A 25,839-nucleotide genomic window follows, 5' to 3' on the forward strand; every position below is an offset into this window, starting at 1 on the left:
AATTGCAACAAATTAAATTGCTAGAATTAAATTGCGTAAATTAAATTGCGAAAAATAAAGATAGAGTTGGAACGAAGGTACCAAATTGCCGGACTAATTTCCAACAAAGTGAAGGCGGCTAGAATTGCAAATCCACCAAAGCTACTTCGGATTGTTGTAAAATCACCAACTCCACCAACAATATTATAATTGCAAAATTAATAATTGAAACTATAATAAGACTTTATAATATTTAATTGAGAGAAATTTAAAGTGGCTAATTATTGCAAATTAACTATAATTGAGAGATTGAGAGAAAGAGAAGAGTGAATTGGTGTGGATTAAAATGAAAATGGAGAGGGGTTTATATAGGGGTTGGGGATGGATTAAAGTATTAAAAAAAAATTGGGGGGTTGGGGGGGGAGGCCAAATGGGGGTTTATTCCCACCCCTATAGCATACTATTGGAAATTCAAGGAGGAGACGACATATATTACTCAAATTCTTTTTCAAAAACAAGTGAAGGAAAAGATTTTTCTTTACTTCACTCTACTTGCTTACATAATCAATCATTCTCTTTGAACATAAGTGCGGTATATATTCTTTCACCAACTTAACTTACATAAAATAACTATAGAGGCTAGGTATTTATAGTAATCCTCCTATCATATACTTATTCTAGTACAAGATCATACATGCATCCTCATTAATTTCTTAATACATAATACATGAACTAAGTAAACTCATGTACTTGAGATGAATTTAGTTTACTTTTTCAACACATACAACTTAAACTGAACAAGATTGAGAAGAACATAACAAAAAGTACTAGTAATAAAGATGGAGGGGAAGTCTTGGTTCCATGATCATAGATATGGGCTTATTTGGGTGTGTACTTAATCCATAAATCTCCTCCGTGCTTATATCTTCTGGATTCATATCTCGTGGTAACTTCCAATTGAATCCATGTAACAAGTTAGCCATTGTTGTCCTAACAACCTTAATACCAAGGCTATACGCAGGGCACTTCCTCCTTCCAGAACCAAATGGCAACATTGTGAAGTTTTGCCCTTTTATGTCTACGTTATTTTCAATAAACCTCTCTGGAATAAACTCTTCTGGCCTATCCCAATACTTTGGATTTCTTCCTAAAGACCATGCGTTTACATAAACAAGCGTCCCTTTTGGTATGTCATAACCAGCAACATTGCAGTCCTCAAGGGAGTAATGGGGAGGAAGCAATGCAGCTACAGGGTGCAGTCTAAATGTCTCTTTAATTATGGCTTCTAGATAAGGTAGTTTAGAGAAGTCCTCTTCTTCTACCCATCTTTCTTTTCCAATGGCTACATCAAGTTCTTGGTGTGCCTTGTCGATGATGTTTGGTCTCCTCAAAAGTTCTTGAAATGCCCATTCTATTGCTGCTGCTGAAGTATCTGTTCCACCAGCTAGCAAATCCTGGCATTGATAGAAAAAGAAAGAAAAAAAAAACAAGTATTAACAACAAAGAAAATGGTCTATCAATCTTCTTTGATATTGTCATGAAATATTATTTCTAGTTTAATGCATTGACAACTCATTAAACTTGTTAGTAAATTTCATTTAGACACTCGAACTGCGGCTTATCTCAATTTAGTACCTGAACACACGGTAAAGTGTTCCTATTAGACACTTTCAGTTCAAATTTTGAAAAGTGTTTTGCGCGTGTTCTAAAGCTAAAGCGTCTATTAGGTAGTTAAGTTAACCACATAAAATATGTCATCTCTTTTATTTATGCACATCAGCCTCAATTGGAACAGGCTTGAAGTTTTACTGGTTATTAAGGATAATGCGTATAATTGAAGAAAGTGACATATTTTATGTGATTAACTTAACTAACTAAGAGACGCTTGAGAACATGCTCAACTTTTTTTCAGAATTAACTGAAAGTGTCTAATAGAAACACTTTATCATCTGTGCATGTGCTCAATCGGAACAAGCCATAGTTCAAGTGTCTAAATAAATTTTACTGGCAAGTTTAAGGGGCAGTGAATGTACTAAGCGGAAAAAATAAGCAAACTTACATGTATTATTCCCATCATGCTATCGGTAGTAAGCTTAACTTCAAGATTAGGGTCATCAGCAAGATGCAACAGAACATCAACCATGTCCGTTGGAACATAATTCTCCTCTGTTTGCCTCTTTGCCTTGTGATCTTCAAGTACATATTTGTAATATTCTGTCATATTCTTCCCTAACGCCTTCATTCGTTTTATGTATCCTTGCAAGTCGAACCAACTAAGCCAAGGTACCCAATCCCCAAGATTAATCACCCCACCAAGAAAAAGCCACTCATCCAACATCAATTGCAATGTTTGAAGTGTTACTATTGAATCATCACTACAGTACTTGCCACTCATAACCAACCTACTTATAGTGCGAAGGGTAAATCGAGGTAAATGGTCTTGAAGCAAAATTGGTTTTCCTGAGAGAGGAAAAAGACGAGAAATCAAAGTTCGTCTTTCCTCAACATGAATATACTCTAATGAATCAAGCCTCTTGGGATTAAATATCTCGGTTTGGCAGATTTTTCTAGCTTGACGCAAATGTGCACCGTAAGGCGCCCATATCATGTTTGAGTAGTTAAAGCTAGTGTACTTACCAGCAGCTAATGCAGGGCGAGAAGCAAAGATAGCATCATGTGTTTTCAGTATCTCTTTAGCCATTTCTGGAGATGATGCTACTAGAACAGGCTTGGAACCAAATTTTAGGAGCATTAAGTCTCCATATTTTTGTGAAAGATGGTGCAAAGAGTAATGTGGGAGTGAACCAAGGAGGTTCAAATTGCCAATTATTGGCCATGGCCTTGGACCTGGTGGTAGTTTCCTTTTGGGATATTGGTTGAAATTTTTTGAGAGAAAAACTAATGCTAGTAGCCATGTGCCCAATGCTATGAAAACCCAAGATATATCCATCACTGATAATGGATGATTGGAGTTGAAGTTGCAAGAATTCAAGAAAGCTTGAGAATTTATAGGGCAACCTGCCACTATTTAATAAAGAATTAAGACAACAATGCATAATAGAGTTTAATCTAGTGTTCGGACATAGATTTGGTTGAAACTTGAAAATAAAAAAAAATTAAATTTGCGTTGAAAAATAATTTTTAAAAAATGAAGTTGAGTTTGGACATGCATATGAAATGTAAGCATTCTATCAAAAGGCTCTCTTAAATATTAAGACCATATAATTTGGACTTCAAATTTGAAGTTTCGATTTGAAATCTGTGTTCGTTTATGATATTTGAACAAAACTTTTAACTTCAATTTGAATTTTTCCCAAATTCACCTAAAAGGTAGAATTTCAATTCCAAGCTTATGTTTTCAATTTTCTAAAATTTAAAACTTGATCCATAAGTTTATATTTAACAAAGAAAAACGCATAATTTAACTTTTGCAGAATAAAAAAAGACTCATGCTCGACGTAAAGAGATTGTCTGTATCATGTGGGAGGATTATATTAAAGAATAGCTAGTTACTACTGTTGTTGATTTATTGACCAGTGGATCTTTGTAGAATTGTGTGTATTTGAAAGTTTGTAATAGCGTGTAATCACAAGCATTTATTTATAGAAAAAAAAAACATGGAGATATGCGATTTTTTTTTAATTTTAAAATGTGATTTATTAATGCGGTGCCTTAGGATATTCCGATACCTTGTTTATAAATTATGCTTTGCTTATTTGGTAAAAGGATAAGGGTTGGAAAGTTTTGATAATTTTAATAAATTGTGGAGTTTTCATATTTATAAGATTAAGTACTATTTATTGAATTCAAATGGCTTGTTTATATAAAATTTCAATACTTCAAATTATCAACCTCTACTCAAACTAAAGATTTCAAAGTTCATGTCCAAACGCGGACTAAATTTAACTTTTACGTGCGGATAGTACACAGCTTATTTACTCCATCAAGTTAATGTTACACAAAACCCCACGTTAATGTCAATTGTAGTTTATTTTTGGTAACATGAAGAAAGCAATAAATAACTTAAAATTAGCTGATAGTGCGGAAAGTTTCGTAAATAAACTAAACTCTTAGAAATTACAGGAAGTGTCTTTCTTTTTTTTTTGCCATTACGGGTCTTGCCTTGCTTTGTTTGTGTTCTGTGCACCAATCTGCTTCAAAAATGACGTCCAATCGTACACGATTTTGTCCATTAATGGGAATAATTGCTGTACTAGAAAGAGTCATTTCTAGGGCGCCTTGTCACGCCATTAATTCACTTAGGAAAGTATAAAATTCAAATATGAACATTAAAATTAGGTAAAGTAATTTTTTTTTTTAAAAATAAAATAAAGTTATCCTTCAAAATATTAATTTAGAACCAAAATTAAATTAACATTCAAGCCACCCTAAAACTGACCCACCGACCCATCACTTTTTAATTCAAATAAAAAAAACAAGTTCAAGCGTTCAAGCCATTTCATTTAAGAGGATGCGTCTTGAAATTAGAGTACTTATAGCTTGTCGGTTGGTAAAAATTGAACTCTTTAAGCAATTGATTTTAGGATAGATTTAGCAAGTAGCTTGATCTTACCAAAGTTGTTCTCCCTGTTCTTGTCACGGCGAGTTGATTGCATGACTAGTCACTTAATTTGTGGTAATAATTGACAATTAAGGATGACTTTATTTTGTTTTTCAAAATTAATTTTACTTTACTTAATTCATTTTAATGCTCGTCTTAGCTTAATTTTATATTTTCCTAAGTAAAGTACTAACAAGGCACCCTAAAAATGAATCTTCCTAGTACAACAATATCAATATATATACGAATACCCATCCACAATGACCTTTAGAAAAAGCATATATCACGACGATGAAGCTGAAAGCATATCAATAAGGTTTCACGTTGATAAGTTTTTTATATTAATATCTCTATCAATATATCTCACTCGCTCAAAATATATTTAGTTAATAAAATAACAACAACGATTACATCTCAATCTCTACCTAGAGGCAGTAAGCTATATTTGTTTAATACGTTGTCTAGATTATTACAAGACGTAATTTCAAAGTGTGTTTTTTCCTAAATTGTTATGTTTTCTCCTAAATTGTTTTGGTTGGGTATGGCGTTTACTTGGATGGTGTATTTGCTAGATATCTTTTTAAACTAAATGGGTCTTGGTCCAACAGAGACAATAAGAAAATTATTAGTAAAATATGGGATGCCATTTCACATTTTCGATAATTGAAAATGGTTGCCCGGTTGGCATTATATTTTGAGGAATAAAGAATTAGTTGAGTAATTTTATTGTTCTAAATTAAAGAAAAGTAATTATTTTGGTAGAGAATTTTCTTAACTTGAGTGACTTTATTATCTTAAACTAAATAAAAATAATTTTAGTAGACAATATCCTTAACTTGAGCAACCTTTTTAAGCAATTGACTCTAATATCAAAGAAGATAGATAGACCATTTTCCGTTTTTCTTTTCTTTTTTGGCTATCAATCCAAAGCATTGGGATAGGCCAGAAGAGTTCATTCCATAAAGGTTCAAAGAAAACAACATAGACATAAAAGGTCAAAATTCACAATATTGCCATTTGGTTCCGGACAGAGGAGGTGCCCTAGGTATAGAAAACATAATATTATAGTAATCCGTCACTAAATTGTTCATAGCTAACATAATATTATAGTAATCCGTTACTAAATAAGATTATTGACGAATTTTGTTGTTTAGCTATGAAATTTGTCCGTAGTTGAATTCCTATTTTTTTTGGTAGTGTGCTCTGTTCTTATCAATCTTGTTCAGTTTAAGTTGTATGCTAGCATTAAATTAAAAATAAAATTCCACTATTTGACGAAGCAGCAGGTCTTAAAATTTCTTTGCTTTGCTTTCACTTGTTGCTCCAGCCTATAAAAATCTATTGCATATATAATCTCCTTTGAAAAGACACAGATAAATACGATAAAATGTCCTAGTTTTACAAGTGTTATTAACTTAGAAGCATATGGCCTTCAAATTTTTGTTTTGCTATAGAATTATGACAGATTTTGAAAACAGATCTTCAAATTTCAAATTCTGGTTCAAATTTATTTTTGGTCAAAATCTATCTGTTAGCCTTTTTAAATGGTTTAAAATTTACCTCAAACTTTTATATTTTATAAAAAGTGTCCCCATCTTTAAATAGACCAAAACTTGATTTTGTACACAGCTATTTAAAAGGGCTAAATACATACACAACCCTCTAAACTTGACACAAATTTTCACTTAGCTTAGAGGCGTTCTATTGACCACTTGAACTCCATACAAAATGTGACTTGTAAAAATACGCGTCACGTCTTATAGGCTTGTGAAAGCCTATGCTGCTCCCTGGAAAATGCAAGGGTTTTGCCGGAAAAATAATTTCCGACAACTACAACCTTAAGCTAAAATAAAAAAAAAATTACAACCTATTTTCTTCTTCTTCTACGGTCGTCTACAACCTTAAGCTAATAATGGGTTTTGCTGTCAATTCAAGGTGCTTTCCCTCCACAGTCATGTAGATATTGAACTTCCAACAGTCAAGATCAATATAAAAATTAAATCACTCAGAATAGCAAGTTTGGTTCTCTCCATTACGGTTATAATTGTTCCTCAGAAGTGGAGACTTTCACATGATAAAGAATTAAAGATCAATCAAATCACGTGTAAAAGTAATTTGCCAAATTTATAGTAAATCTTCAACTCAAGTTGGGAGCTTTGCAAAAAGCTGCAATTAAAAAACACCATCTGATTCGGCCACCACCTCCTTTCTCTTTCTTATTTTCTGGTTAGATTTTTTTGTTTTTATAAAAAAAATTACTTCTCTTTCTTTCCTTTTTCTCTTGGCTGGCATGTAATTTTTTTATTGGGTTGGTCTGCCACTGCAAAAGAGTGTGAGGTTCACGCATTAGCGTTGGTTTGAAATTGTTAAATTTATGTTTAATAGGCATATTTTTTATGGAGTTTAGGGGGTCAATAGAAATAAATTTAAGTTGAGGTGTTTAAGTGAAAATTTGTGTTAAGTTTAGATGGTTGTCTATGTATTTGGCCTTTAAAAAGTTACATTTCAGCAATGCAAAATTATTACCCTTTTACTTTACGGTTTATGAAGAAAACTAGTTTGATCATGAGTGGCTAAAATATCATGTTCCAAAACAAACAAAAAAGTCTACATTGAGTGGTATTATTCTAGAGTCCGGAATCAAAATGACACAATAAAAAAAAACTTGAATCAAAATATCCTAGAAAAAAAGTGGCACAAAAGTACTTTTAACGCAGTAAAATACTGCATTAAAGGACTTAACTGTAACGACACGGTTAAGTCCTTTAACACAGTATTTTACTGCGCTAAAGGATATTCCCTCTTTCCTTTAGCGCAGTAAAATATTGCGCTATAGGACCTATTTGTTTTGGTTAAACTCTTTTTTTTTTCACACTTTTTTACATATTTTAGCCATATATTAATCATGTTTCGAGACTCCGGAACTTCAATATTTTATATACAACCCTACTTATTTTTGTGCGATTAATAAGGTAGGCTTAATACATCAAGGATACGCAAAACTTCGAAATTGTCGTTTTAGTGGTTGAAAAGCACTCGAAGTCCATTTTTGTTTGAAGACTTGTTGTCATTAGCTTTAAGTTATTTATGTGTTTTGTGTTATTTTTAAATTAATGCGTAACTTTATTTCGAATATCTCATGGTTTTTTTTATTATCAATTTAAGATGTGACACTATAAACGAAAATAAAGACTAAGATAATAATTATAAATATAAATAGATACGCAAAAATATTTAATATTTACTTAAATTGTACAACTTAATCGTATATACACTATCGTGGATGGGTCTCACATGTGATATGCCTGAGACTATCCTTAGGCCTAAGGCTCATACCATCCCCGCCGTCGTCGCCATCGTCTCCATCCCCATTTTAATAAGAGGGCGCTTCCTCGCCTTTGCGCCCTTCTGCATAACGTGCTTCTTCTTGGGATCTAGTCTCGTTGGTACGCTTGGAATCTCAGGCTGATCTGGGTCTGGAAACGAGACCTCATCCTCGTCGGGAGATGTCACCGCAGGAGCCGAAGGATGAACCTACAAAATATATAAAAATTAGTATCAATTCTTATTTATATTGAATACATTAACGTTTATTAAATAATCAAGCATGTGTATCGACGGGTGCCTGAGTAGGCTTCTGAGATGGGTCTGATACAGAATATGAAGTAGTCTCATGGACGAGATGTTGTTCGAGGTCAAATAAAGTTTAAAAAAATGAAAGTCATATTCATCTTATATTGAATAAAATTAATTTTTACTAAAAATCTTACCTTTGGCTCGACAGTCTCATGAGAAGATACCTCTGGCTCGATAGGCCCATGAGAAAATGCCTGAGTGGATCGCTCTGGTGGACCCACAGACATCGAATCCTAAAATATGAAAAATTACGAAATAATAAGTAACATATATATTTAAAATAAGTACTTTAAATAATCAAATAAGTATTTTAAATATTCACCTTATATTGAATAAAATTAATTTTTAATAAAAATCTTAGCTGTGGCGCGACAGTCTCATGAGAAGACACCTCTGGATCGGCAGGCCCGTGAGAAAACTTTTGAGTTGGTCGCTCTGGTGGACCCACTGTCTCTGAATCCTAAAATATGAAAAATTACGAAATAATAAGTAACATATATATGTAATATAAGTACTTTAAATAACCAAATAAGCATTTTAAATACTAACCAGGATTAAAAAGTCATCGAATTTAAGAATCCTGGGACCGTCTAAATTTCTCACTGGCTGCTCATCATCTAATAATGCACGAAACGTCGCCCAATCGATGTCATCACGTTCCTCCATGTACGCATGCTGGCTCGGCTGAGATGAAGACTCAGGTATCTTCGCAAGTATGCTCGTTGGCGTAAACGTAGGTGACTGTCCAGCTGAGCTGCCACGGGCCTGGAACGAGCCTAATCCGAAGGCGTACTTATCGACCACTTCGATGTCCTCGATGGCCTTGATTTTATCCGGGTTAATCTCTATCCCTCGGTTTGACACCATGAAACCTAAGAACCTGACCGAGCCTACTCCGAAGGCGCACTTCTACGGATTCAACTTCATGTTGTATTTACGAAGTATATCGAAGGTTTCCTGCAAATGCTTTAAATGGTCCTATGTTTCCAAGGACTTAACTAGTATGTCATCAATATAAACTGTCACACCCCAACCTTGGGGGTGTGGCCGGCACACAACACCTGAAGGGCCGAGCGAACCAACTGTGATATCTAAACTCTGTAACGTGAATCATAGGCCGACGAGGCCGCTGAATAACAATAGTAAGAAATATATCATAACAACCTGCAAGTAGAAAAGACCCAACAACACATATATGCATAACTAGGGCCGACAAGGCCACAACCTAGAAAGACAACTAGTCAGAAGGCCGGCAAGGCCAAACACAATACCTGGACACTGACTGATAGTCTGTAAGCCTCTAAGAGCACTAATATGCATCAACTGGTCGGGACAGTAGTCCCGACGTACCCATAGCCATACTCTCTCTCTCTCTCTTTCTCTCTCTCTCTCTCTCTCTCTCTATATATATATATATATATATATATATATATATATATATATATATATATATATATGCATGCATCCTATTTAATGACTCTGACCAACAACTCCAGAGAATGGAGTGCGAACATCCCTACTGAACTTTGGTATCCTACTGAGAAAGGTACAACAATCCATCTACCGTACCTGTGGGCATGATCATAGCGCACAAAATGCGTCAGTACGAAAGATGTACCGAGTATGTACGGCAGTAAGCATAAACATAACATAAGCATAAGAGATACATATAACTTGGAAAAAGATGTAGAGACAACCTGAAACTCTGAACGAGGCCACTGAGGGCGACCATAATCAGGACATAAATGTAAATGCATGCCCGTAAAATCATTCCTCACCGTGGAGGCATATATCATATCATATAACAATAATAAATTCCTCTGTGGGGTGAGCTCATCATCATAACATCATCTCTGCCTAACTGATCAGTGGCAATGCACAGCTACGTGCCTACCCGGCCGCCTACAACACGGCTCGGTAAAGAAAAAAATACATCTAGGTGCACAGCTACGTGCCTACCCGGCCGCTTATAACACGGTTCGGTAAAGAAATAAACATGTCGAGGTGCACATATAAGTGCCTACCCCGCCGACTATAGCGCGGCTCGGTAATGAAAATAAATACATTTATATAAGTGAAATGCAAGACTGACCTCAGAAGAAATATCATGGAAAGAGTCGGAGTGACCTATTGTCGTTATCCTCCGACTATCATTATTGTCGCTACGTTTATCATTATTTGATCATTAGGCCAAAGAAGTAAAAGCATAAGGAAAAATTTTGTTATCAATTATTCACGAAGCCAAAGTTAGCCAAACTCTTATGAAATATGATCGACACAACTTTTATCGGAAAGACTGTGCCAACGAGAGGTTCGTCACCTTGGAGCAACAGACAAGAAGATAAAGATTAACTCAATTAAAGGAAGTAAAATCAACTCAACTTTGATGTGAAGAGGACCATAACTAATATCATTCTTCATTCGATAACCAAGAGGGATACGAAATGTGAAAGGTACTTCAATACAAGCTATTCATGAGAAAAGGGTAAGCTTAACCATTTTGGGACATAATCGACACAAGTTGAACGAAAAGTCTTTTAATCGATAGCTAAAAGGAGATGTGGACCATAATTTGGTACAAGTCAAAGATGAGTATATTTCAGCTCAATTATCATGGAACGCAATTGATCCAAGTTAGCGGAACAACTTTTCAATGAAAGGTCATTTGAAATCTAGTCATGCCACAAAGAGAATAGAAAGCCCTACATACCTCGTCGATGGAGTTATATACATTTTCCCGAGTCCTCGAACGTCTTAGAAATGATTTCCTACATCATATGACCAATATGGGATCAATTCCAAGTTCATAGCTTATGGAAATACTCAATGAGACATTTAATCGAGCAACTTATAGGCGTGAATTTATAGGCCCTTTTTGTAGCGTTCCCGTAAAACCCTACCAAATTCTACTTTTCTACTTCTCCTCTTCAATATGATCCCATCCATATCACCAGAACTCCAAACAACACAACAAAATCATACAAAACAGCCCAAAAAAATAAGCTAAGTTCATGAAAGTTTCATAAGAATGTAGAAGAGCTTGTTTTATGGGGTTTTTCACCAATTTCTATGATCAATTATTTGTAGAAGTTTAAAAAGATCAAAAGAAAGTTAAAATATACCTTAGATCATAAAAATCACTTCAAACCCCAAGTTACTTCAAAGCAAGGTTTTCCTCCGAAAGGTGAAATAGTGAAGAAATCACAATTTCGAAGTTGCCATGTTGTTCTTCATGTTAAAGTTTATAGATTTGCTCTTGGTTTGGATTGAGATTGATGGAGGATTCATTGGAGAGAGTTTATGGGTTTTCTAGGTTGGGGATGGTAAGAAAATGGAAGAAAAATTTGTGCAAGGGACTATATATACTTGGGCAAATTTAAAGCCACCGACTTTAGCACACTGTTCCCGCGACAGTTTATGTTCCTGGACGGAAATGCGAATATCTCTCTACTCCGATGTCGTATCGACGAACGGTAAAATGCTCTGTAAACTAGACTCGTAGACCTTCGATTTGGTAGGTGGATCACCCTATAAATCCAATTAGATTGAGATAAAAGATCTGAGACATCTGACCCAAATTTCAGTGAAATTTACAAACTTAACTTGCGACGCCCTTTGTCAACTTTCATATTATAACTCGTTTGACTTCCAAACTTAACAAGAGACCATTATACAATTCAAAAACTTCATATCATTACTGTTATACCCTATTTTAACCTAAGTCAAAATAGTTTATAACGTCCCGATAATTCCGGGGTTAATTAAAGTAAAAGGAGTCGCCATCTAATTATTTACGGTGAATTAGAGCATCTAAAGTTTATTAAAGTCATTTTCTAAAGTTAACTCCGTTTTAAATCTGCGAAACCAAAATTCTAGGTAAGGGTTCAACTAACTTAGAGGGAAGGTATTAGGCATCCTCTAAGTTCCATTAATAATGGTTAACCGACCGGACTTAGAGTTAATTAGGCTAAGTGTAAATATGGTGTTATAAATGTTTGGGAAATAACTTATAAATATTGATAAAGTTTTAAAGGAAAATGTAATAATGTTATTAAAAATAAGACTTGCAAAAAATAATAATTTGTATAAAAGAGTACTTCTAATGCTATTTTAAAAATACAACTTATAAATATTGTTAAGGCTTTAAACGAAAGTATAATAGTGTTGTTTAAAATAATACTTGTAGAGGAGATTCAATAAATGTGAACTTTAAATAAAAATTATATTGTATAAATATTGTGATGTAGAAAAGCCTAGACTTATTTTTTAAATATGATGAGAAGGGCATGAATTTTCTTTCTTTTTTTTTTATCACTTTTATTTAGCATTATTTGACTAAGAAAAATATGTACAATTGGATGAGGCTTATGAGAATATTTATAGAATACACTTAAGTTTATATTTGCGTATTAATGACGTTTTGTAGTTTTCCAAGATAGTAAGCATAAATCATGATTACCTTAACTCAAAATGTATAGTAGGGCTATTTTTGAAAATCAATTATTCTAATAATAGAAAGAATAACAGTATGATACTATAAATAGTTTTAACATAAAAGAAAAAAAACGGAACCTATGGAACTAATTCTTGTTGTCTCCTTAAATTAAGGACCCATTACTAATACTAGACTCCACTAATTTTACTAAGGCGTCTAAATTAACAAACAAAGCGTCAATCACACAATAAGAGTTAAATGCATAAGAAAAAAAAAAAGTAAAATGGAGGAGTAACATGATTTAAATGGGCTCAGCCCACTTTCCAAAACTGTTGTGGTCCGTTAACTGTTGGGCTTCGGCCCAGCAGCCTTAATTTGTTGCTGCGAACTGTTCATCACCTATTGGGCTTCGGCTCAGATTTTATTTTTTTCTTGTTCATGCTGCGGACAGGGGGCTGGACACGATAGGATTTTGTCGGGCTTTTAGCCCAACGCCGAATGCGGAGGAGGATGACGAGTCGCTTGGACTCGTATGCGAGATGTCATGCATAAAAAAAAAAGATTAGTACATGATCAATAAATAAAGCTATATAATGTAAAATCCAAACGAGTAAATCAACGGCTTCATTGCTTAAAACGCTTAATAAGTGATTAAGACTAGACCAACCATTTTACTCAATATCTAAACAGCCAACGTGACTTAAACTACCCACTGCCAAACAATTAATTCGAGTTAGTGCTCACCAAGTTTACCATGTGAATAAAGAAAATAAAAACAGGGAAAACAATATTAGAGAGGCAATCTGATAGTCAAACACGAGAAAAAAAAAAACTAAAGCAAACTAGGACTGATATGAGTCTTTAACTACCACATGTATGTATTGACAATACGTGCGAACATAAGTAAAAGTAAACTGAATGTCATTTAACAAAACTCAACGGATTTCCGACCAATCTACCCTCAATCTCAAAGTAACAGCCGGATTGAAAGAGTAACCACTCAATATTTCAAAAATATCTCGAGATATAGTGATTGAAAAATGTATATATTTCAAAGGGGTTTTTGCGGCTGAGAAGAACTCTCCCAAAACTGGTCTCATGCCTTGTATTTATAGTCTCAAGATAGGTTTTTTGATTTGAAATTGGGCTGGCTGTTGAACTAGGGTTTTCCAAAAACGAATCGAAATGAATCCGTTTGAATCTGAGTGCTGAAAGTATTTTCAAACAGATTTCAAATGGTCTGAATTCGGATCTTATCTGTAAATGGTTCGACCATTTATGGTCTTTGAGGATGAACGTACGTTTGAAGTAAGAAAAGGAATGCTTTTCCCCTGTCAACGATAGAAAGCTCAGACAGAGCAGGCGTGGAGACAATTTTGGTATGAAAAGGGATAGACGAAACTGCCATGGCTAAAGAGAAATAGCGTTTTGCTAAAATGGGGAGAGGTGAGAGGAAAAAGCTTGTACAGTGTTGTGTATTGCACGAAAATGGTGCTGTTGGCATCTGCCATGGTTGAAAGGGGTTTTGTTTCTTGGTTTAGAAGAAGGAGGAGAGAGGGCAAGGAGACGAGAGAGAAAGGACAGAGGAGAGAGGGAGAACAGAGGGGGTATGTGGCTGGAAGGAAAAGAATAGAACCCTATGTTCATTCTTTTGAATGGACTGGGTCGGGTATGTCGGGTATGGGTTGTTCCGTTTGGGTTGGTCTGTTGGGTGAATTGTAAAGGGTGATTTGGGCTGTGGTGGGCTGATCTGATTAAAAAATGTGGGCCGGGCATATTGTGTTTGTTGTTTGGCCATTAATTGGCTGAAATAAATTCCATTGGGCTTCTAATTTAATGACTAGTACAATATATACTATGATAATTAGTGATTAATGTGTAGAAAATAAAGACTTAATAAAGTATGATTAATTTAACGAGCACAAAATCGAAAATAAATGATAACGAACCATTTTGAAATTTATGATAAAGTAATGCTAGTAAAATAGTGAAAATGAAAGTAATGATATTAATAGTAGTAGAAATAGAAAATAGTAGCGAAAACAAAGTATTTAGCCCGTTAATAAATTTAGGAACCCAAGGAAATAAATTGGAATAAAGGAGGGACAAAATTGGGTGTTAACAGATGCCCCTCTTCGACCGGAGACGATGTAAGAGTTTTCGGGTGAAGAAGTTGACGTAGTAGCCAATTTTGTTCCGTCCGCAAATATGAACTTGGCAAAACTTGAGAAACTATGGGTTAGGAGAATTGGTGAAAAAAATGATACGGGGGTAGAAGGAATATTGGCCGAACCCAGTCTCGAGTTGCCTACATATTTCGGTTTCGTGAGAATCAAGTTGTATGTAGTTCGAGAGAAATGAATCGATACCGACGCTACACTTTTGCCCCCAGTGTTGAATTATGGTGAGACTGGGATATAGAAAAGACTTACAAGATTGTGAAAGGAGTTGATTGAGTAGAGTTTTATCGGTGGATATGAAAGAAAAATTGACCTACGTATCATGTGTTTGTGGACGCAGGTGGAATTGAGTTCGAGAGTAGATCCGTGACCATTACTTGTGAGTTTGATATTCCTCTTCAGCATGTTTGCCCCAGTTCACTACGTAAGATAAAGTTCCACGTTGTGCTGTGTCTCTGTAGATTGTACTTTCTGTCAAAACTGAAATTCATGTCAGAATTAGTAATAAAATCTATGGTAAAGTTGAAAATGTAAAACTTATAAAGGATGTAAAATGATAAAATATAAGTGTGAAAGTGAGGATGAAGTCGTGTGGCTTATAACGAGGCAGTGGGGCCAAATGTTGTCTCTGGTTGTCTTCAGGGACTCGAATGAATGTGTGATGTGTATGCCGAGGATGTAATAATATCTCCAGTTGTATTTGGAGACTTTAATGATAATATTAAGGCCTCCGGCTATCTTCCGGGACTCGATGATAAACGATGTCTATGGAATTTTAAGGTAAAGTCGTTAAAGTAGGTAAAGTAGATGGTAAAGTAAAGTAATAAAGTAGAGAGTAAAGTAAAAGCGTAGCCGTTTGGCTTATGCAGATGAGGCCGTGTAGCCACGTGATGTCTCCGGTTGTCTTCGGAGGCTTTGATCCAGATTCCCGTAAAGTCCGGGGTAAAGTCGTAAAGTGAATGATGACTCCGGTTGTCTTCGGAGGCTTAATGACAATTCCTGTAAAGTTCAGGGTAAAGTCGTTAAAGTTGGTAAAGTGAATGATAAAGTAGAGAGTAAAGTCATAGTGTAGCCGTCTGGCTTATGAGGCTGTATAGCCGAATGATGCCCCCGGTTGTCTTCGGAGACTTGATGAAAATTCCCGTAAAGTTCGGGGTAAAGTCGTAAAGTGGATGATATCTCCGGTTGTCTTCGGAGACTTGATGAAGATCCCTGTAAAGTTCAGGATAAAGTCGTTAAAGTTGGTAAAGTAAATGATAAAGTAATTGGTAGAGTAGAGTGATAGTGTAGCCGTTTGGCTAATGCAGAAGAGGCTGAATAGCCAAATGATGCCTCCAGTTGTCTTCGGAGACTTAATGTTGATTCCTGTAAAGTTCAGGGTAAAGTGGTTAAATTAGGTAAAGTGAATGATAAGAATGTAGATTCCTGTAAAGTTCAGGATAAAGTCATTAAAATTGGTAAAATAAATGATAAAGTAGAGAGGGGAAAGTGATAGTATAGTTGTTTGGCTGATGATGTTGACGGTATCGTGACAAGCCAAACTAATGACACGTAATCCTGATTTAATTCGTCTTCAATCTCGACAACCTACAAAACAGGTATGTTTGTTAATAAAGTCAGAAAGTTATTGTAATAAAAAATAAAATTAAAGATAAAGTTGAAAATAAAGCCGTTTGGCTTTTGAGGCGAGGCCATAATGAGCCAAATGATGCTTTTCGGCCATGATTGATAGGCTTGACTGTTCGTCTCGCGGTCTTTTAGTTCCTGCACTCAAAGAAAAATTCTTAGTTTGGGAGGGGAAAGTTGATTCGTGTTGACTCGAAGATTGACATTGTTGGCGCTCCATTCGTCTTGTTGTTTGGATCTTGTGATCTCCGTACAAATCTCGGTAGATGAATAGTAGTGAAAATAATTGAAGGAAAGTGTTTCATTTGAAAGATATGTATGTAAGTATATGTATAAGGAAAGATATACACGTAAGTATATGTGTATAAGGAAAGATATATATGTAAATAAATGTATATAAGGAAGGATATATATATGTAAATATATGTATGCAAGGAAAGATATATATAAATATATGTATGTAAGGAAAGATATATGTAAATATATGTAAATTGTAAAATATTTCTGCCAACTTCAGATTGTGACACTTCTGAAACGATTGAAAAGTCATTTGTCTATGCTATTTCCTGTCTGGTAGCCTTAATCCTATCGTTGTCCAACTCTTCTCTTGTCTAATCTTTCAAAATATGCCCTAGTTTTGTCCTCGCGGGAGTATGCTAAACTTATGTTGTGGTGTGACCGAACCTTATATAGGTTGCCTACGTATCCCGCCAAAGGAATCAGGTCAGAACGTAGTTTGTAAAGTACATAAGTATGGTTTGAGATTTTCTAATAACCTGATGTGGATTGCCTACGTATCCCACCAAGGGAATCAGGTCGGCGTAGTTCTGTTATGTAAATGGTAAAGGTTTGTTGGATTTTTATCTAGGTGTGACTGACCCATATGTTGATAGTCTACGAATCCAGCCGAGGGAATCAGGCCCAGTGTAATTCTCCCTACATAAGGATTTTTGGATTTCTGTTATAATGCAACTGAACCCTATGTGGGCTGCCTACATATCCCACCACGGGAATCAGGTCAGCGTAGTTCGTACGGGTATTAAAGGAAAGGTTGCAAACTAGGTTGTCTAATCTAATGTCGTCCTTTAATGTCTTCTTGACTTGAAAGCTTTCATGTTTGTGTCATTATTTGTCGGCTATTTCAATTTCTTCCAAGTGGAATCTTGTCTTGTCCTCTAGTTTCTTTTGTTACTCTCTAGAGGTGTATGTTGTCTTCCCATCGTGTTCGGGACATAAACTCCTTCATTCGTGTCACAATCATAAAGTTGGCAGATTTGACAATTTATATATTAAATAAAGTAGAAAATAACAAATAATAGACAGTTAAGGAAAATCAGAAATGCATTCATAGTTTTTGTAATTTAAGCTTCCAAAATATGAGGCAAGCAACAAAAGTTTTGGGGCACGATTTAAGCCTCAATTTTAAAATCGTGCTATCTAAAAAAAAGTTCACTACATGTCAATCTACCAAGACTCCCGGCGAACCAGGGACGGAGTAAGAGTCCAATTCTTTAAAGTCTCTCCTGGTTCGACACCCCAGATGGTCGGTGTCTCGGTGTTGTGAGTAGTTGTAGCTGCAATCTCTATTGGTGCTTGTCCTTAGTTGTTCCCACGGGAGCAGTGAAAGTTGATGACATGCCCTTTTCAATTGGCCTAACGGCTCTTTTTGAATCCCTATCCTCTTCAACAATTATCATGTTCACGTTAGCATTGTCGTGAGTAGGTAAAGGATTGTTGACCACATTAGGCCGAGCTCCAGTGAGCTAGATCGCTCCTTCTTTAATCAGGGGTTCGATTTTGTTTTTGAGCCCGTAGCAATCCTCAGTGTCATGCCCAGCAACTCCGGAATGGTATGCACAACGTTTTGAACCATCAAGCCATCTTGGGATAGGATCGGGAATTTTCCCTTCAGTCGGTTGTATCACGCCTGTTTCTTTCATTCTTTCAAACAATTGAGCCAAGGGTTCAGCAAACCGAGTGTAATTATAGGTGTTTTTGATGTCAGGGTTTGGACGGGTTCTGGGCGTAGCATGTGGTCGATTTTGGTAAGTTGGAGCTTGAACGGATTGATATGGACGTGGTTTTTGATGTGGGGGTGCTCGGGGTTGGTAGTAGTTTTCTTGGGCGCTGTAGACAGGGTAAGGAGATAGTGGAGCTTGGTAGGGTTCGACGTAGTGGTAAGGGTAGAAAGGTTGTTGTGGATGGTTAAAGTATGTAATGGCTTGGCTTGGCTTCTGTCCTTGGACATTCATGATTGCAACGACATCTTCTTTCTTCTTTTTAACCCCGCTGACAGAACCAGATTGAATAGCTTTGTTTACAGCTTGCAAAGCCGTAAGATCCTGAATTTTTCCCGATTTGATTCCTTCTTCTAAGGCTTCTCCCATTCGGACAACTTCTGTGAATTTCTACCCCATCATGCCCATCATTTTCTCATAAAATATGCCAGCTTGGCATTCAATGAAGGTAGCAGTCATTTCTCTGTCTTTCATCGGGGGTTGAACCCTGGCTGCTTCTGACCTCCAACGCAGCGCGTATTCGCGGAACGACTCCGTTGACTTCTTAGTTAATTTAGTCATGTAGACTCTATCTGGTGTGATATCGGTGTTAAAACTGAATCTGTCCATAAAATCTTGTGCCATATCGCTCCAACCACGCCATTTACGGACGTCTTGTTGTGTATACCAAGTAAGAGCTTCACCAGATAAGCTTCTTATGAACAACTTCATCCTTATGTTCTGATCTCTACCTACTCCAACCAATTTATCGCAATAAGCACTTAAGTGTGTATGGGGGTCGCCTGTTCCATTGAATGTATCAAATTTCGGCGGCTTGTAGCCTACGGGCAAATCGACGTCAGGCTGAACATACAGATATTCGTATTCCACACTTTTGCTTCCTCTAGCAACTTGAAGGTTTCTCATTGCCTCTTTGAGACTGTAGATCTCTTTTAACAACATATCATCCACCCTTACCTTTGCTTCTTTTTCCATTTCCTCGTATTGATCCACCTCGGGCTGGAACCTGACCGTTACTGGGTTGGTGAAGGCTTGTGTTTCCGCTGCATATACCGGAGGAACATATTGCGTGTTGGGAGTGACAAAATGTGCCCCTTATATATGCTGGGTTGGATAAGTTTGGACGGTGTGAGTGTTTTGGACTGGAGGTGGTGTGTTATAAGTGGTATTTGTAGGTGGTTGGTTTGGTGGGTTTAGAGGAGTAGTCGCAGGTGGTGGATTAGTGTTGGTGGGTAAAGAATGTAAGGAATATGAACTAGTGATTGATTTGGTGGGTTGACGGGTGGTGGATTTGGAGTAGCATAGGTAGTGTAGGTGGGTGGTTGACTCTGTGGAGGAGTATAAACGTATGATGGATTTGGTGGATTTGCGAGGGTGATTGGAGGAAAGTTGTTGTTGGTGGGTGCATTGTTTTGTGGAGGAAAGTGTTCAGGCACTGGAGATTCAAGTGATGGAAAACGAGGTGGATTTGGTGCGACATTTCTGGGTTCAGGAGATGGACTTTGGAGTGTAACGGACAAATTGGTCAGGTCCCTAACCCGAGTCAGTTCTCCACGTAGGTCCTCGATCTCTTGAGTCAAGTGGGCGATGTGTTCATTATGTCGAATAGTAGTTCTATGTTCGGAGGTCTCGGGGGGATCACTACAGATCACGATGTTCTCCAAACCAGTTGAAACAGGTGCGGCTAGATCAGACATAGTAATTTCCTTTCCCTGAACAAACCAGCTATGTCGAGGTAAGGATGACGTCTTTGACCTTGTGAGGTAAGGGTGGTCGGCCAGCTCGAGTGTCAACACGAATCAACTCTTTGGGAATAAAATAAAAGAAACATAAGGTGCAAATGATATCAGTCTAGGTAAAGTATGATCACGTAAAGTCAAGTAAGTCATATAGCAAATAATTCATCGAATAAAGTCAATCAAATAGTCAAACAAATGTACATGGGTATATCAAACAATAACGCGTCCTAATATGCATGTGACCTCTTTGTGCCAGAGGTAGGCCTAACGTTTGTTTGAAGGGTAAAGTGTGTCATAATACGTCATCCCATTGCTTTTGATTAATTAAACGAATTTTATTTCCCAAAATAAAGTACAGAAGTAATGTAATATTATTACATATCAAATGAGTACAACATAAAATATTTCCTGATCTAAGTAAAGTAAATGCAATTTCCTATGCCTAACTTTCAGCTCCATTTTGTGACGTCCTTGGTCTTCGTCAATTGTTGATCACAGACGTACTCCATAGCTGTCATAGAAACGTTAGTTATTCCCTCCCTCCTAAAGTTTGATTAATTAAAGCAAGTAGTCAATATTTAGGCACATTTACCTTCAAACATGCACATAAAGTATGATCATTGTCACTTGGGGTCGTGAACCCACTTGGACGTTTGGGTAAAGTCATCTAATGGGTTTAATACACCAAGGGTATTAAACCTCCTAGGTCATGAAATGTATTATCTTAATAAAGGGTGTTGGTTTAGCTCTATCTTAGGTTGACTAAGAGCGGGTTTACTAGACGCAAGGTTCCCGAGCGGACTACTCGATTGAGAAGGCTATGCGGTCACCGGTATTCGGACACCCCGCGCATATGCCAACTCTCCTAAAATTTGGATTTTTTGAAGAAATTTGCGGGTGCGCAAAACACACCTCGCGTGTACGTGTGATAGTGTGAATTTCCAAATGTGGAGAAAAGTGATACGGAATGACAGTTTATATCAAAACAGTAACACATAAGCCGTTTATATCAAACAAAGAAATAATAGCATGTAAAACAGTTAACAACAAATAAAGTAATTCAAAACAAGCCCACAAAGCCTAATTAAACTAAGTCCGTTATGGTTAGAACCTAAGTGTCCCCTGCGGAGTCGCCAAGCTGTTATACCCTATTTTAACCTAAGTCAAAATAGTTTACAACATCCCGATAATTCCGGGGTTAATTAAAGTAAAAGGAGTCGCCACTTAATTATTAAAAATATTATTAAAAATAAGACTTGCAAAAAATAATAATTTGTATAAAAGAGTACTTCTAATGCTATTTTAAAAATACAACTTATAAATATTGTTAAGGCTTTAAACGAAAGTATAATAGTGTTGTTTAAAATAATACTTGTAGAGGAGATTCAATAAACGTGAACTTTAAATAAAAATTATATTGTATAAATATTGTGATGTAGAAAAGCTTAGACTTATTTTTTAAATATGATGAGAAGGGCATGCATTTTCTTTCTTTTTTTATCACTTTTATTTAGCATTATTTGACTAAGAAAAATATGTACAATTGGATGAGGCTTATGAGAATGTTTATAGAATACACTTAAGTTTATATTTGCGTATTAATGACGTTTTGAAGTTTTCCAAGATAGTAAGCATAAATCATGATTACCTTAACTCAAAATGTATAGTAGGGCTATTTTTGAAAATCAATTATTCTAATAATAGAAAGAATAACAGTATGATACTATAAATAGTTTTAACATAAAAGAAAAAAAACGGAACCTATGGAACTAATTCTTGTTGTCTCCTTAAATTAAGGACCCATTACTAATACTAGACTCCACTAATTTTACTAAGGCGTCTAAATTAACAAACAAAGCGTCAATCACACAATAAGGGTTAAATGCATAATAAAAAAAAAGTAAAATGGAGGAGTAACATGATTTAAATGGGCTCAGCCCACTTTCCAAAACTGCTGTGGTCCGTTGACTGTTGGGCTTCGGCCCAGCAACCTTAATATGTTGCTGCGAACTGTTCATCACCTATTGGGCTTCGGCCCTGATTTTATTTTTTTCTTGTTCATGCTGCGGACAGGGGCCTGGACACGATAGGATTTTGTCGGGCTTTTAGCCCAACGCCGAATGCGGAGGAGGATGACGAGTCGCTTGGACTCGTATGCGAGATGTCATGCATAAAAATAAGAAAGAAATATTAGTACATGATCAATAAATAAAGCTATATAATGTAAAATCCAAACGAGTAAATCAACGGCTTCATTGCTTAAAACGCTGAATAAGTGATTAAGACTAGACCAACCATTTTACTCAATATCTAAACAGTCAACGTGACTTAAACTACCCACTGCCAAACAATTTATTCGAGTTAGTGCTCATCAAGTTTACCATGTGAATAAAGAAAATAAAAACAGGAAAAACAATATTAGAGAGGCAATCTGATGGCCAAACACGAAAAAAAAAACTAAAGCAAACTAGGACTGATATGAGTCTTTAACTACCATATGTATGTATTGACAATACGTGCGAACATAATTAAAAGTAAACTGAATGTCATTTAACAGAACTCAACGGATTTCCGACCAAACGACAGATTGAAGACACTATGAAAACAGGATTCAGCAGATTTCAGACAAAAACGAGAGGGCTGCTACTGTCAACCAGCAGCTGAAGCCACGTCTCTCTAAGTCAAATTCCCGAAAACGACGACGACACGTGTAAGAAAGAGAGACAACTCCCAGACAGTTTAGGACAAAGAGGGTAATATACGAAACAAATTCAAGATATACATAGCATGCACAGCCTCAGTTAAACAAGTACAGCAGAATCATTTGCGCAAATAAACTCCCATAAGCAGGGCATACTGGCAGGTTCGATGAGAAGAGAAATAAGCTCGGTACAGGCATAAGAGATATATGCATTCACGTAAAATCGAAACAAATCTACGACTAACTCGTATTCTTATTGAAAATTAGACAACTAAACCTTAACTAATACTCTGGACTCTACATAAAACAAACTAAAATATTACACACCAAGAACAGAACTAATGCAAATTCTATGGTGGACAACAACCAATCTTACACAGAAGAACTTTTTGGGGAAAAGAAATTTCTTATAGACGTGTTTTATAAAAAAAACAACACTGAGACACAAATCTTAAACCATAGTTTCAAATAAAATGCTTAACACAGTGTAGTAACCTTAATCTTAGAGAAAAATACCAACAATTATCAAAAGCATACGAATTTCCTATTTCATGAAATCTGATATACCATCATTAACACAGAATCGCTTCAAAACTAAAGGAAACACTCTACGCACATAAATAAAGAATCACAAATACGTATCAAAATCCAATCGAACCAAAAAAAGAGGAAATAAGGGATTGCATCGACCTTTTTCAGGTGCAGTGAAAGGGGCGTCGGGTCTCCAATCTACCCTCAATCTCAAAGTAACAGTCGGATTGAAAGAGTAACCACTCAATATTTCAAAAATATCCTGAGATATAGTGATTGAAAAATGTATATATTTCAAAGGGGTTTTTGCGGCTGAGAAGAACTCTCCCAAAACTGGTCTCATGCCTTGTATTTATAGTCTCAAGATAGGTTTTTTGATTTTCAATTAGGCGGGTTGTTGAACTAGGTTTTTCCAAAAACGAATCGAAATGAATCCGTTTGAATCTGAGTGCTGAAAGTATTTTCAAACAGATTTCAAATGGTCTGAATTCGGATCTTATCTGTAAATGGTTCGACCATTTATGGTCTTTGAGGATGAACGTACGTTTGAAGTAAGAAAAATAATGCTTTTTCCCTGTCAACGATAGAAAGCTCAGACAGAGCAGGCGTGGAGACAATTTTGGTATGAAAAGGGATAGACGAAACTGCCATGGCTAAAGAGAAATAGCGGTTTGCCAAAATGGGGAGAGGTGAGAGGAAAAGCTTGTACGGTGCTGTGTATTGCACGAAAATGGTGCTGTTGTCATCTGCCATGGTTGAAAGGGGTTTTGTTTATGGTTTAGAAGAGGGAGGAGAGAGGGCAAGGATACGAGAGAGAAAGGACAGAGGAGAGAGGGAGAACAGAGGGGGTATGCGGCTGGAAGGAAAAGAATAGAACCCTATGTTCATTCTTTTGAATGGACCGGGTCGGGTATGTCGGGTATGGGTTGTTCCGTTTGGGCTGGTCTGTTGGGTGAATTGTAAAGGGTGATTTGGGCTGTGGTGGGCTGATCTGATTAAAAAAACGTGGGTCGGGCATATTGTGTTTGTTGTTTGGCCCATTAATTGGCTGAAATAAATTCCATTGGGCTTCTAATTTAATGACTAGTACAATATATATTATGATAATTAGTGATTAATGTGTAGAAAATAAAGACTTAATAAAGTATAATTAATTTAACGAGCACAAAATCCGAAAATAAATGATAACGAACCATTTTGAAATTTATGATAAAGTAATGCTAGTAAAATAGTGAAAATGAAAGTAATGATATTAATAGTAGTAGAAATAGAAAATAGTAGCGAAAATAAAGTATTTAGTCCGTTAATAAATTTAGGAACCCAAGGAAATAAATTGGAACAAATGAGGGACCAAATTGGGTGTCTGGTGTTACGGACCGTAACACCCATCGTAACACCATTGATTTCCATGTAAAACTTTCTGGAAATTTGGGTGGTGTTACGGTGAGGTGTTACGAACCGTAACACGTGTGACGGTCCGTCGAATGAGTTACGGTTCCTGTGCTATAAATGAATAACTTGAGTTACGGTTGGAGATACGGCCCGTAACACGATCGACGGTCCGTCGACGGTGTTACGGTGCAAATAAAAAAAATACTAAAAAAAATAAACTACTACTAGTGTGTGAATAATGGGAAGACTAAGTGGTGAAAGGAAAAATGAAGAAAGGGGTGGAAAAATTTCAAAGGAAGTGTGCTTTGATTGTTGAAAATTGTAGTGCTTAGGGAGGTTTTTGAGTCACTATTTCCAAATTATGTTCCTACCTTAACCAAAAGCCTACATTACAACCCTTTAAGTCCTAATTGATTTTGAACCAAGTGTGTCTATATTAGTAGAGAAATACATGAAGGGCAAGCTTATGGTACTACTTATACAATTGAACATCTTTGTGAGAGAAGAGAGTTAATTCTTTCTATTTAAATATCCCATTTGTGTTTTGAATTACATTTTCTAAGTGTCGGATTCTCTCTTGAGTGTGAGGGCACATGAGAATTTAAGTTGTGAACTTGTTCCATTTTCCAATTGAGAGGAATGAACAAAAGAAAGTTGTTTTGTGATAAGGAGGCAAATTTTGAAGCTTTATTGTCATGACTTGATTGCTACTTTGATTAACTTGGTGTTTGAGCACTTGAAAAGAAAATGAAGTTTTTAAGAAGAAGTTGGTGATTCATATGTTTTGAATTAATTGTTGGTACCAATCAAAGTCATGTTTTTGTGCTTAAAGTAGACTTCTTAACTTGGTATGATGTTGGTGCACTATTGAGTAAATTCCTTAGAAAGAGATTTTATGTTTTGAATTGCTTGAGGACAAGCAATAGTTTAAGTTTGGGGGTTTGATAAGTTGGTATTTTACCAACTTATCTCTTCTTTAATCTTATATTTTTGCTATGTTTGCTTGAGAAAATAGTGCATTTAATATCGTTTACATCTATT

General features: G+C 36.1%; 1 protein-coding gene across 2 annotated transcripts; it reads right to left on the reverse strand.

Annotated features, from left to right (window-relative positions):
• Positions 1–469: 469 nt before the first annotated feature.
• On the reverse strand, positions 470–3,241 carry LOC132627352 (trimethyltridecatetraene synthase-like). 2 transcript variants are annotated; one of them, XM_060342651.1, is made up of 3 exons: positions 2,617–3,241; positions 2,039–2,439; positions 470–1,433 (listed from the first exon to the last, which is right to left on the reverse strand). In XM_060342651.1, exons 1-3 carry the CDS (start codon positions 2,927–2,929, stop codon positions 807–809), a joined length of 1,341 nt encoding a protein of 446 aa, XP_060198634.1. In that variant the 5' UTR covers positions 2,930–3,241; the 3' UTR covers positions 470–806. The 2 variants fall into 2 exon arrangements, with proteins under 2 accessions (XP_060198634.1, XP_060198633.1); XM_060342650.1 differs by having other exon boundaries at positions 2,039–3,240.
• Positions 3,242–25,839: the final 22,598 nt, after the last annotated feature.

This window comes from Lycium barbarum, chromosome 2 (assembly GCF_019175385.1).
Source record: "Lycium barbarum isolate Lr01 chromosome 2, ASM1917538v2, whole genome shotgun sequence".
Taxonomy (NCBI): domain Eukaryota; kingdom Viridiplantae; phylum Streptophyta; class Magnoliopsida; order Solanales; family Solanaceae; genus Lycium; species Lycium barbarum.